The sequence below is a fragment of the Vulpes lagopus genome, chromosome 12, assembly GCF_018345385.1.
Source record: "Vulpes lagopus strain Blue_001 chromosome 12, ASM1834538v1, whole genome shotgun sequence".
Lineage (NCBI taxonomy): Eukaryota > Metazoa > Chordata > Mammalia > Carnivora > Canidae > Vulpes > Vulpes lagopus.
Window position 1 is genome coordinate 67766374 of NC_054835.1, and position 13744 is coordinate 67780117.

General features: G+C 43.8%; 1 protein-coding gene across 2 annotated transcripts in view; it reads right to left on the reverse strand.

Moving 5' to 3' along the window:
• The window catches only part of SCFD2 (sec1 family domain containing 2), a 421592-nt gene that overhangs the window by 119221 nt on the left and 288627 nt on the right, over positions 1–13744 (reverse strand). Inside the window, exon 6 of one of the 2 annotated variants that reach the window (XM_041724101.1) lies at positions 3878–4843. The exons of the other annotated variant lie outside the window; for it this stretch is intronic. Coding sequence (XP_041580035.1) covers positions 4665–4843 — 179 coding nt within the window. The 3' untranslated portion in view covers positions 3878–4664. Of the gene's footprint in view, positions 1–3877; positions 4844–13744 lie in introns of those variants that run through there. 2 annotated transcript variants of the gene reach the window in all.

Genomic DNA, 13744 nt, shown 5'->3' on the forward strand with positions numbered 1-13744 from the left:
AAAGAAAGAAAGAAAGAAAAAAAGAAAAAGTCTCATCCATTTTGTCTTTTCCTAATACAGCAGGTGTCCTCTCTGGCCATCACCTCTTGCTCCCCTTTACCGTGGTAAGTGCATTCCTCTGAACCTTGCCCAATTCTAAACTGTCCTTCTTGAGAAACAAGACCAGGGACATCATACACATTCCAGGGAGGAACACACGATGGCTCTGTACAGGCTTTCAGCCTGGTTTCCTGTAACTTTGCCAAACACCCAAACTTCCGTTGGCTCTCTGGCCTACAGGAGCTCAGTGGCCATTGGACTTTGCAGGGCTGTGGTGATAGGTTGAAGCACATCACCTAAGTCAAGGGCTTACGTTTCATTTCCTGCCCTAGGTCAGGCTAGAGATCATCTACCCTATCTTGTATCTCCCAGTGTCCAGCCTCCCACAGGATTGCTGATCCCCCAAAAAACCTTGCATTTGCTTTGCTGAGTTGATATTTCAGAAGTTTCTTCACTAATTGTTATTCTGCCCTGGTCCCAAAGAAAACACATTTACTACATGTCTATAGCTTTGCAGGATCTTCTTCATGGTTATCCCCGACAGCTAACTTTGGAATTATGCCAAATTTACAATGCCTTCCTTTAAATGACTTACAAATATTTTCTATAAAAAGCATTTTTCATAAACTGTTTCTTAGGTCCTTGCACTGCTTCTTCTAGATATGGCAAAGATTTATGTCCAGTTGGAGGATAGCCTTTAAAATAAATGATGGCTTTCACACAATAGCAAAGATGCCGGCAATCGAAAGGCAGCCAAGCAAACAGGTTTGTGCTTTTAACGGAGTAAAGAACCGTGGAATCATTCTATTTTACACCTGAAATGAACAAACACTATATGTTAATTATACTTGAATTATTATTATTATTATTATTATTATTTTAATTATACTTGAATTAAAAAAAAAAACAAACAACCCAGTTTTGTGCCTTTAGATGCAGACACACTTGAGTTCTGCTGAATGTCAAGGCTGAATTGGGGAATCCAGCTGCTTCTCAGACTTCAGCAATGAGGACAGAACATTCTTGGCAGAAAGCCCTGTCCTTGTGGGCAAGCTGCCTTTGAGTTAGACTTCCCAGTACCCGGCATAGTTCTAGGGCTCAGAGTAGATGCTCAATAAACACTTTATAAGAGGAACGAATGACTGAATAGAGGAATGAATAAATGAACAAAGAAATATTCTGGAAAAGGAATGTCTTAGGCACAGTATTGGTCTCAGCAGCCAAGCAAAAGTTTTCGGTGTCCTTTCTTCTCTTTCTCATTCCTTGAAATCCACCCCTTTCAACAAATCCTTTGTACTCTACAGACATTCCTCAGATCCCCACACAGCAGGAGGAGATCTAGTCAGTCACATCTTTAGATTATGAAAATTTTAAATTTCCAAGGAGAATTAAGGCTGTAAAATTATCAGTGGCAAACCCTTCAAGATGCCGTTAGGAACTGAAGGCGACATTTGTGTCTATAGAATAGAATAGAGACGCATTCAGTTCAAACACTGTCCTAAAGCAGCACATATGTCAAATTTTATGCTTAACATTTGGATTCTATTTTTCCCTCTAAAAAAGGCACAACGATAGCAAAATATTGTGTTTGCCAATTCATGGAACAGTTGTAACCCTTCTGTATCTATTTCTACGGGGATATTGTTGTGGAGCTGTGCTCATAATAGAACCTTCCTTCTAAATCTCTGTGCACCTTATGAATTTCACTCCATCTTATCGCCCCCCCCCCCCTCCAAGAAGTCACTCAGGTTCCTTTAATAATACCAGTAAATAGTTCCAGCCTTCCACAGCTGCAGAGGTTTACCATCCTGGGAGATTTTCAACGTTACAATTCATGCTTCCAATGAAAACAGTGACAGAGCTGACATGATTTACGGGAGAGAAGGACTTATTAGGGACTCGCGCACTACTGAGCAAATATTAAACAACTACGGGAACTTTTAATATGTGATGCTCTTCTCTGTTCATAACAAAAACAAGCCAGAAACACTTTCCTGCACTACAGTTAAGTGAAATGGAAACTTGTCGTGTGTTGTACACATTTTAGCGAAGCAGCCTCCACCTAGGAGAGCCACTGGCTCCTTCAAGGACTCCATCCTTTCCATTTCAAATGGAAACCAGCTGTACCTCTCAAGGGTTACAAGGACACCTATGCAGGAGGTCAACGCTGAACTGGAAAACACCTCACTGTGAAATGCATCAAGCTTTTTTTTTTTTTTTTTTTTTAAGATTTTACTTATTTATTCATGAGAGACAGAGAGAGAGGCAGAGATACAGGCAGAGGGAGAAGCAGGCTCCCTGCGGGGAGCCCAATGCAAGACTCGATCCCAGGACCCTGGGATCATGACCTGAGCCAAAGGCTCAACCACTGAGCCACCCAGGCACCCCTGCATCCAGCTCTTTATCTCACTTTGTCTGCAGTGAATTCTCAGTGACAACCTGAAGTTCCTTGATGCTTTTGGGTCACTTTTATCTCTCCCTCTCTGGAGAGATAAATAAGCACACAACAGACTATGAACTGGGGGCTGAAATAGACATTGATTTGGAGAGACAGAAAAGATTCTGAAAAGATAAACCTATGGATTTTCCATCAAGAACAAGTAATTTTAAAAAGCCAGTTTTAGATTTTTCTTTTCCTTTAACGACTTAACTCCTGGATGATTTGAGTACACCCCATGCCTCAACTCTCTGTCCCCAAATTTCCCAAAACAACAGTAAAAAAAAAAAAAAAAAAAGATCCTGGCCGAAGTCAGAGGGTCAGTGGATCCTAAACAGCTTTCGGGCTCAAGTATGCACCTTCAGCAAGGAGAGAAGTTCAGCCGGGTTGTAATGAGTCCCCCCTGGACCAGAGGTTGCAAACCATAAAAATGAACAAGTGCATATTTAGTGCTATGGACTGTATGACTTACAAATCTCAAGGGGGTAAATCTGAAATTGGGAAAGGTTGGGATACCTTATTAGCCTAAAATTCCGCGTGCACACACACACACACACACACACACAGACAGCAAAGGCAGGGGAGACAGAAGCAGAGACAGCTCTCCCATCCTGGTCCCGGAAGTCGTGCTCTGTGATGTGCTCCATGAATCCAGAGGAACCCAGGGCTATTTGTCTGGCCTGGAGGCCAGGCCTGATCACCTTTCTGATACAAGTCTTAAAACAAGATTCAAAAAAGAATATTCTCTCTGTTTCTTTGTTCACGGAGGACAAAATATGTGCTGACTTCATTTTCAGAGCTTTTCACAAGGGACCAACCAGCCAGCGCCTTGCTGGTACAGCTCACAAGCACGGTTCCAGCCAGTCAGCAAAATAACCGTCTGCATTTATGGAGTTAATTGACGTCGATTAATTTTGCTCAGATTCTCTCTCCTCCTTCCACCTCCCTATCCTTCACCCCCCCCCTTTTTTTAAAGAGAGAAAGCTAATGAAAACCATGTTTATGTGCTCAAAGGCACAGAGGAAATTCATTACTCTGAGGAATAGCACACTCCACAAGTGAAATGAAAGTAATCTTATTTATGACAGGAAGGGGCCCTGGTTAGACTGAACTGCACCACACTTAGGCCGTTTCGTGGAGAAGGATCTGCAGACCGAGCTCCTGCACCAATTCCAAATGGCGGCCTCGCTGACAACAAGCACATTTGCAGTTCCGTGTTTGGAAACTCTTAGAAGCCCCCAGGAAAAAAAAAAAGAGCCTTCTAAGAGACACGAGGAAAGGAACCTGTTTAGAAGAGACCGTTGGTCCTTCACACCTTCCAGCACCTTTCTTGGACTCCATGTTACTAAATTTCAAAAAAGGACACTCCATCAAGTCATTGGTTCGCAACATTTATCAAGTACTGGCCCATGAATACAGCTACGCTACGTGCAGAGCCGAATTCCCTTAGTATAAGGGTTTTCCATGGTAGATTCATGGGCTATTTCCCAAGTAAATAAATAATGGAACTGTTTAAATGACATGTTTTCACAATAAATGTCCACTTGTGCCCTGGCAGACGGGTTTCCCTTTCCTTCCTGAAAATCTCATCAAGAGTGAGTATACATCTCATTTATTGCATTTTCCCCCCCCTCATTCATTTAGTCCACAAAAATCGCTTAGGTCTTGTATACTAGATGGGAGCTACTGGAGGGCTAGTCTCTTCTAAACTACTCATGAGGACTCCACAAAATCTTAATAAACATTATGTGGAATTTTGGCAGGAATGAGATGGTTTTTATAGTATTTACGGTGTGGCTTCCTAGAACAACTTTTGCTGGAAGGTCCTCTGAGATCATTAGGCCCAACCCCTTGTTTATGGATGAGGAAAGAGGCTCAAGAGTAAATCCTTTTTATTTAGAAAAACATACTTTCCAATACTTTAAGCAACTTCCCCTGTTTACCACTGAAGGAAAGGATATTATTGCTTGGATTCTGTGCAGTGAGGGATTTTATAGTCCCCTCATCCGTGTGAGAAGGGCTTGTCTCTTCCTCCAGCATAAAATGAAAAGAGTCAACTAAAAAAATACCTGGTCTTCTAAAGCCACATACAGAGAGATCCAGTACGGGTGAGCCACTGGGAATTCATCCATCAACTATTTTGATCAGGACATCTTTATTAAGCCTTGTGACAAACGAGTGGTGGGAGCTAAGCAAGGCACAAACTCTTGCACACGTGGCTCCGGGTCGTACAGCAGAGGCAGACAGGGAAACGGGTGAATGTGTGCTGGGTGCTCCGATGCAGGAGCACCGAGCACTGTGAGAGAAGGGGGGCTCCTCCAGGATGAAGGGGAGAGTTGCTCTGGAGACGGACTGGCAGCGACTTTTCTAGGCAGAAGGAACAACTTTTATAAAAGCCTGAAAAAGCAAGTCTCAGTGTTTTGGGGGAGTCAATGTCAGTGGTCCACACTGATGGGGAGGGAAGAAAGGGACTATAGTTACAGTCTCTGATTTTTACCAGCCACACCTAAAGTCCAAGCGTTCCTTCCTTGCCTTGCCCAAGTTAAATGTTTTTAAGTGTGGTCTGTGACATTATTTGCCTGGCTATTTTCCCTGTAACCCAAGACACTATTCTCTGTGCAGCTTTGCAAAACACAAAGGTGTTTCCATTTACCTTAAAAAAGCCCTGAATTCAATCCACCCAGCATTTATCAAGCACCTCATAGGGCTCCCTGGCCTTCCCTTGAAGTCTAGGTCCAGGCTTGATCCTATGTGCTTCTGTAATCCTAGCACAATGCCAAACACAGAGGAAGAAATCAGCAAATGCTTATGAATGATACATGTGTGGGGTGGGACCTAGCTCAATTCTCAAAAAATAGTTAAGGGTACCCCCCCCCCCAAAAAAAGTGTTTCTTGCATAGCATGTTTCATTGCAAATGGCAAGTGGACAATCAAAAAAATGGTTAGGGGTCCCTGTTCTCTGCAAACTAGCATAACTCAGCACTCCCTGCTATTAGGGTACATGGCACTGTTTGTTGCTCTGAGCTTATAGTATCCACTAGAAAATTTTACTGGTGTAGTGCCGTACTGGGTGGCAGATGTTTTGAATAAAAAGTAGACATTACAAGCTAATGATTTAGCAAAACAAACCTAAAGCCAGCAATTCGGGAAGGAGAACAGGAACTATGTCAAAATGTCCAGCATTATTATAGGGTCTACTAGTTGCTACCTCAGTTTTTCATTAAGAAAAACTCACTGTATTTAAGGCAATTTTCTAAGAGTAAGTACAGAAAAACACAGTAATAAAGACTAACCATATACTCAGATGGTCAGGACACAGACCAAGATCATGGATTTTATGACTCTGATCCACAACAGTCGGTCCTTAAACACCCATCATTCACTGAGTGTTTACTGAGGACCTACTATGTGCCAGGCACTGTCCTACACCCTGGGAATCCCTAACAACTCCGACTTGAGGGAACTTCTAACCTAGTAAGGGATACAGAGAAGCAAGTTTAAAAAGAATTGCAACTAACCCAATCTTTGGAGGAAGCTGCATGAGAGTCAGGGCAGGCTTCCCAGGAGAAGCTAAATCTCTCAAAAGCACGTTGTCCATCATCAGGCGGTTCAGATAAGACTTTGAAAACTGATCAGCACATGGTTTCCATCACTATTAGAAAAATAACTCAAGTCAGAATGCTCACTAACACCGGCCTGTCTTCCAAGACGGTAGAGCTGTTCTCAGAGGCTCTGTGGTCCGACTACTTCATCAAACAACACGCTCATTAAAATACATTTGCCTTTAAAAAGGCATTAAGTTTGGGGGAGGTGGGGGAAATGAAGAGCAACGTGGTAAACAGTTTGGATTCTTTCATCTTCCTCCTGCAGTAGCTTGTGGAGGCCACACGGAGACGCTCTGGGCTAAAGAATAAGGGGGCTTTCCCTTCCCACCCCGATTTCTTTCTCTTCCCCAGGAGGGGCTTCCAGAGAGCAACGTGGGCTCAGGGAACGTCGGGAGGGCCAGCAGCCCTTGTAGGAAGGCAGATGTTTGTCCAGCACGGAGTACAGATGTTTTTGACTGCAGGGCCAAAATAAATCTTATTTATGCGGGAAGAATTAAATGAAGGAGGAGACTACTTCTTAAAGGGAGGGGGGGCTTCTGTTACTAAAAATAATCATTTTCCCCCTGCCCCATCACCTTCAGGGGAGGAGGGGGATAAATACATAATTAGCCAAATTAAAACATTAAACAGTAATGACAACAAAAACCCTCAAAAAATCAAAAGCAAGCTCTCAGGATAATGAGAACATTTTTGAAAAGGACGCAAGGCTGGAAGCAGCTCGGATGATATTCCCTTTGGTGCTGGTTTTGGATGATCCTGTTCAAACAGGAATCTTCCTTATTAACCTTCATCCTGAACCAGTCGATAATCCAATATTTGTGATATTACAGTCAGTTGTCATGGAAATAAATTTAAGGCTGCAAACCTAGCTTTTTGGTTACCATCCTGGATCACACAGGAGCAGAAAGCAGGACAATCCCATCTGTCCTGAGCTAGTATTTTCATTTCTTTTTTTATTTTTAAGATTTTATTTATTATTTATTTGAGAGAGAGAGAGAGAGTGCTCACGCACAAGTGGGGGGGGGGTGTTGAGGGAGGGATAAGCAGACTCCCCACTGAGCAGGGAGCCTGATGGATGGACATGGGGCTGGATCCCAGGACCCCGAGATCATGACCTGAGCCAAAGGCAGACACTAAATCGACTGAGCCACCCAGATGCCCCTAACATTTTCATTTCTTGGGGGTCGAGCAGGTTCACAAATATTGGACAAACTGTATACTGTTATAACATGAATCCTTAAAGAGTATTCAAATCTTTATGTAGATTTTCAAAACTCTAGTGCTTCACTGTATAAAATTTTTGTCTAGCTAAAACTCCTGAGGTCTTTAGCCATGAGTGGGTATTCTCAATTTTCTTTGAACTAGACAAAATAAACGAACTGCGTTAGAAATGAGTAAGAGGTTCTAATTAGAAGATCGCTGAATGAAAACATATACTTGTTATTTTTTGAAACATTTAGTTTTAAATTGGGTTTGGGTGGATTTTTTCCTTTTTTTTTCAGTATCCTGGGGAACCTGAAAAACCACGAAATCTTTCCCAAGATGATATGTCAGGACATTAAAAAAATGATCAAAATCTTATCCTCCCTCCCGCTTCCACCCCCACTCCCTAAAAGAGAAAAGAAGCAAAAGTTCTTGCATAATACTCGTGTTTGGGTGGGCACCATTGACTAATTATAACACAATAGGCTATTTTCTGCTTCCTAAAAATAAGAAGGGCGATTATCCAGGGGTAGCGGTGGTTATGCAATGGTACCACATGGACCACACTTCACCCACTGGAAATAAATGTGGAAAACATTTCAATCACATCTAAAAAAACACGGAGAAAGAGGATGAATAAAAACTCGCTCAATAAAAACATGCTGTATAACATAGCGAAGTAACTCGCCCAAATCCCCAGTGATGACCATGATGACGATGCTCTCTGTTTTAGGTCTGTATTTAATATGGAAGATGAAGTAGTAGGTGCTGCATGGGTTTCACAGACCTCAACCCAATGTTTATAAATGATTTGCCCTAACTTTCCTTTATCTTTTAAACTTAAACCGGTTACAGTCCATCAGAATCCAGACTTGAAAATACCCAACACTGGTAAGATTAAGTTCTTTTAAAATGAATTTTTGGGGAAAAAAAAATACAGGTCCAGTGCTGTCCTCTAAAAAGCCCTGGGTTGGGAATCATGAGACAGGGTCTGAGGTCAGCTCCACAATGCCTGAGTTCTGTGCCCTGGATGGCCCGGGTGGCTTTCTTTCACTCTTTTCTCTGGAAAGTGAAGGTGGTCAGATACTATGACTTCTGGGACCTTTTCTAGCTCTTTCCATTCGGGATGTTGGTTCTTCTAACCAGGCTCTCAGAAGAGTAATGTACCAAGATGGGCAGAGACAATCAGCCTAAGCTACAGGTGGAAGGCTGGAGGGGCAGCTGGCTGAAGGAAGATTCAAAAACAATTTCAAAAAAAGTTTTATACAACCGATCCTTTACTCAATTTACTAATAATCATGGTGCTCATGGCCATGTCAATTCTTATTCCTCCGACTTTTCTCCATTTGGTCTTCCACCCTCCCCAACCGTAACCTCAAACCTTCTCCTTCCTTCAATCCTCCATGGGCTTCCTCCCTCAACCCTGCCACTGCCTGGTGGCCCGACTTCCTGCTTCAGCAAGAAGCAGAAGCCATCAGTGAGGCCTTTCACGGGTTCCCACCTCCCACCTTGCAAGCTCTGCACCTGTGCCCGCAGAACTCTGGCTTTCCTCCTGCTTCCGTGAATAAACCACCTCTGTTGCCAACAGAAACTGAAGTCAGATCATGTCACTTCTCTTCTCAGAACCCTCTGGCTCATGCAGACCCAAAGCCAAAGTCTCCATGAAGGCTGACTATGTCCTACTTGCTCTACACCCTGCCATCTGTCCTCCTGCCCCCCACTTGCTCATTCCAACCTTCTGGCTGTCGTGCCTGGAACAGACCAAGCAAGCTGCTGCTTCAGGGCCTTTGCATTTGCAAGTTCCCCTACCTGGAATGCATTCCCCAGAATATCAGGGGGGCTCCCTGCCTTGCTCTCTTTAGGTCTGCTCAAATGTCTCCTTTGCGGGGAGGCCTCTCCTGACCATCCCATATATAATGGCCTACCCAGATCCTACTCAGTGCCCTCCTGGGCCCCCTTCCCTGCCCTGTTTTTTCTCCAAAGCTATCATCAGCATGTGACATGCTCTGTATTTGTTTATTGTCTTCCCACACCAGAACGTAAGTTCTATGATGGCAGGGATTTGCTGGATTTATTCACTGTTCAAATCCCAGGGAGAGTAAGAGGGCAAGACAGTCACATTTATTGAATGATTTAATTGATTTATGTGACACTGTTAAGCATTTAAGAAAAAAAAAAGAAGAGGGACGCATGGGTGGTTCAGTGGTTGAGCGTCTGCCTTCCACCCAGGGCCTGATCCTGGAGACCTGGGATCGAGTCCCACATCGGGCTCCCTGCACGGAGCCTGTTCTCCCTCTACCTGTGTCTCTGCCTCTCTATCTCTCTCTCTGTGTTTCTCATGAATAAATAATAAAATCTTTAAAAAAAAAAAAACGGGCGAAATTTTGATATTGTCACAGAATAAACCAAGCGTTAAAAACTAAAATGAACAGTTACCAATCTGTTGTTCACAGATCACTAAAACGGAAAAGGAAATAAGCAGAATGTGTACACCTACAGAAAGGTAGCTCTAATCCTTACGGGCACCCCAACTGTATAGGGACACAGAACATGAGACGCAAAATAAGGCAAGAGGCAATGCTCCTGACAAGCATCGCTCCTGACGGCAGTAATCCAATGTTCTCACACTTCAGAGGCCAATTTCCTTCTGGTGCTTTCTCCCAGATTCATCCTGAGTGGATAGAATCACTCAAGTCAGAGTGATTTATATTCAGTCAATCAGTTCTTTGTCAGCAGGAAAACGCCACTGGGCTGTGACGTGCCGTTTTCATGCTTACGGCCTCCTTGATTGCTAGACGGACACTTCTGGGGAAGAGCCCCAGCCTAGTGGCTCCGGGACCAGACACAGCCCCCCCACAGGATGCTGAGGACACACAAATATAACAAAACTCACACCAGCCTGACTTTGCTCATTAGAACTCTGCAATGCATATGCTCCTGCTGGATACGGCTCCAACTGCGTCCGTTATTAGGCTCCAGCCCAACGGCAGCCACAGCGAGGCCTGCCGGTGATGGCCTGTCGTGGTAGGTACCCACGCTGGCCAGTTCTTAAGCAGCACAGCCTCTCAAGCTACAGATAGCAGGGCCAGTGGAATGTTCCAACCCTCACTCGATGCGTGGAGAACACTGCTCAGCACAGACACGGTTTCAGGCAGACAGGCTCTCTCAGACCCAGATGAAATGAATAAACTGTTGCAAATTTCCTGGGGTGCAATGTGACTCGTGTTCATCAGGGGCCTTAAAAAGAATTGTGCCCTTTGACCTAGTAGTTCAATTTCTCTGACTTTATCCTAAGGAAGTAATCAAAGATAAGGACAAAGATTTATGCCCAAGGATGTTCAAAATCTGGAAACAACTGACGTGTCCCAAAATAGGAAGTGCTTCAATAAATAACAGTAGCTCTTAAAACATAACACGACTATTAGAGAGGAATCTTTTAAAATAACTTGAAAATAAGTACTCCCGATAGCAAGGTTAATTTGTATTTAAGTTTTATTTATCTAGGTAGATGTCTATGTATATGTACACATGCCTATGAATCGGAAGAAACTTCACCAAAATACTTACAGAGATTATCTCTGGTGATGGGCTTGAAGTTGATTGGAAAAATTTGGCTTCATAGTTTGCAACCATAAACAGATATTTCTGAGTTTTGAAAAATACCACGGGACTGACTGTCAAGTGACATCATCCGGCGAAGAAATAAGGAACCAAAATCCCACTTGAGCTTAAAGGGACGGGAGGGCCCTGGTGCTTGAGAAGCTCGTGAGCATATCTGCGTTGCTGATTCTCATTCTTGCAGATACATCACTTTTGTAGAAAATCACCTCCAAATGGGCTTCCAAAAAAACCAAATACAAAGGTACGAAGCTCTGCTCCTCAGCTGCCCACCCCCATCTCCCTAGCGGGGTCTCTGGTGGTCACTCACTGATTTAATTTAGATTAATATGGGAGGTCTTAGGTGGCTACTCTGCTTTGGATCCCAAGCAAGGCTAATTATTATCCTAAAGGACGAGCCACTGGGGAGGTTTAAAGTTCAGGCACAGAGACCGCCGTCTACATCTCTGCCATTTGGCTGACCAAATTACAAGAGTCTGGTGAGTCAATATGAAAGATTCCAAACACAAAGGTCAACGCTGGGCTACTGACCTTCCTGACCCCACCTCAGAGCCAAGAATTGCAAGGCAGTTTTGCCTCCCACGCCAAAACCATTAGCGACCAGCTTGTCTTGGTTGATCTCTTCTTTTACAAGTATTTCTGAATAGATAATCGCTTTCCCGGTGCCCACACACTGAATGAGCCTGTCGTCTCACGGCTTTTCTTCACCGGAGAGGCTGTTGAATGTATTTGTTAATGGTGCTGTAGCTGCTAATGTTAGTGCACATTAATTAGATGATACTCTCTTTCAAATCAGAGTATGGTCCCACTGAACACTCACATGTATGGTCTAGAAGGGATGGGGAAGGCCAAGGCCAGCTTACGCTCTGCATCTGTGAGTTAACGGGTCAAAGCTGCGGAACTGAGTAATACACGGACTATCCAGAGCCCTGTCCAGCCAGTATTTACAAATAGTTTTCAGGGAGCCTGAAGATGCTCAGGAAACTTAGGCAACTGCCAGTACTGTTCTCGCCTTCCTACCTCCCCACCCAGTCTGTTACCAACTCCTAAGTGATTCGCGTCCAAGTTGCTCTGGTGTTGGGATGGCCCAGTCCTTTCTCACTACCCGATGCCAGAGCCTATGTTTTTACAGAGACCAATTCAGATCTCCGAGGGGGCAGCCGTCCTTCGCCTTCCTGGGCAGTGGTGTGTGCCAGGCCTAGCCCCTGAAGGCCTCCCAGACGTGGCCAGCGCAAGCAGGCATTGAAGAAGATGCAGCTTGTGTGTCTAGGTTACTACTCAGGTGAGAGCCAAGCATGAATACTTGTCTCTGCCCTTTGATGAAAAGTTGGTATAGAGGGCCTTAGACCAGGGTGGATGGTCTGGCTTTTGTTCGAGTCGAAATTCTGTCCCAGACATTCCTCCCTCTAGAATTGCTCTTGCAGCCCCCTCACCATCTTTCTGTAAACTCGAAGCCAGCATTAACATGATCCATTAAAAAAGCCTTCCATTCTTTTAGAAGTAATTTCTTTTCTTTTCTTTTCTTTTTTTTTTAAGATTTTATTTATTTATTCATGAGAGACACAGAGAGAGAAGCAGAGACACAGGCAGAGGGAGAAGCAGGCTCCCGGCGGGGAGCCCGATGTGGGACTCGATCCTGAGACCCCGGGGTCATGCCCTGAGCTGAAGGCAGATGCTCAACTGCTGAGCCACCCAGGTGTCCTTTAGGCTACCATGGCTAACATCTCTATCACTCGGATGATGAAACACAAATAATGTGAAATTTCCAATTAAAGCAGAAACCCATCTTAGAGCCACAAGCATCAACTTACCCGGCCATCACTGATGAATGATGCATTTGTCAAGTGTGTAAGGTCAATTTTAAATTATATCGAACACTTTCAAATACCCTGTCGATTTTCAACAACAAAAACTTTCAGTTGTTTTTTTTTTTTTTTAATTATCTTTAAAAGGCAATCTGGGGCACCTGGCTGGCTCAGCGGGTTAAGCGTCTGCCTTCGGCTCAGCTTGTGATGACAGGGTCCTGGGGTGGAGCCCCGTGTCAGGCTCCCTGCTCAGCGGGGAGTCTGCTTCTCTCTCTTCCTCGGCTCCTTCTCCCCTACTCATGCTCTCTATCTCTCTCTCTTTGTTTCAAATAAATAAAATCTTCAAAAAAAAGTAAAAACCACAACACTGAACTTTTTATAAAAGGGAAAAGGTTTTACCCAGTTTATTTTTTATAATGGCAACTTCAATCATATATATATATATATATATATTTATTTATTTATTTACTTATTTTTTTATTATTTTATTATTTTATTTTTGTAGATTCAGTTTAAAACTAACAGGGAGGGGGGCACCCTGGGTGCTTCAGTGGTTGAGCATCTGCCTTTGGCTCAGGTCATGATCCTGGGGTTCCAGGATCAAGTCCTGCATCAGACTCCCTGCAGGGAGTCTCCTTCTCCCTCTGCCTCTGCCTCTTTCTCTCTCTCTCTGTGTCTCATGAATAAATAAATAAAATCTTAAAACAAAAATTAAAAGAAATGACTACTTTTTTTTCTAAACTTGCAAATCACTCCCTGAATGGAAACACACTCTATGGTATGAACTTTCAAAGACACAGTGCTTGTTCTCCTTTGAAGAGTTTACAGTCTAGTGAGAGAGAGAAATACAAATAAATAATGGCGATACAATGCAGGATGAAATAAGTTCTCCAGGGGCATGCGGTGGGGGGGGGGTGAGGGTGTTAGGAACTGCTCCTCGGAGAAGGTGACATTGGAGGTCTGTCAGAGTCTGAAGATGTGGGGGGAGAGGAAAGGAAGCGAGATGGTGGGGAAACGCATTTTAGGCCCTTTTGACG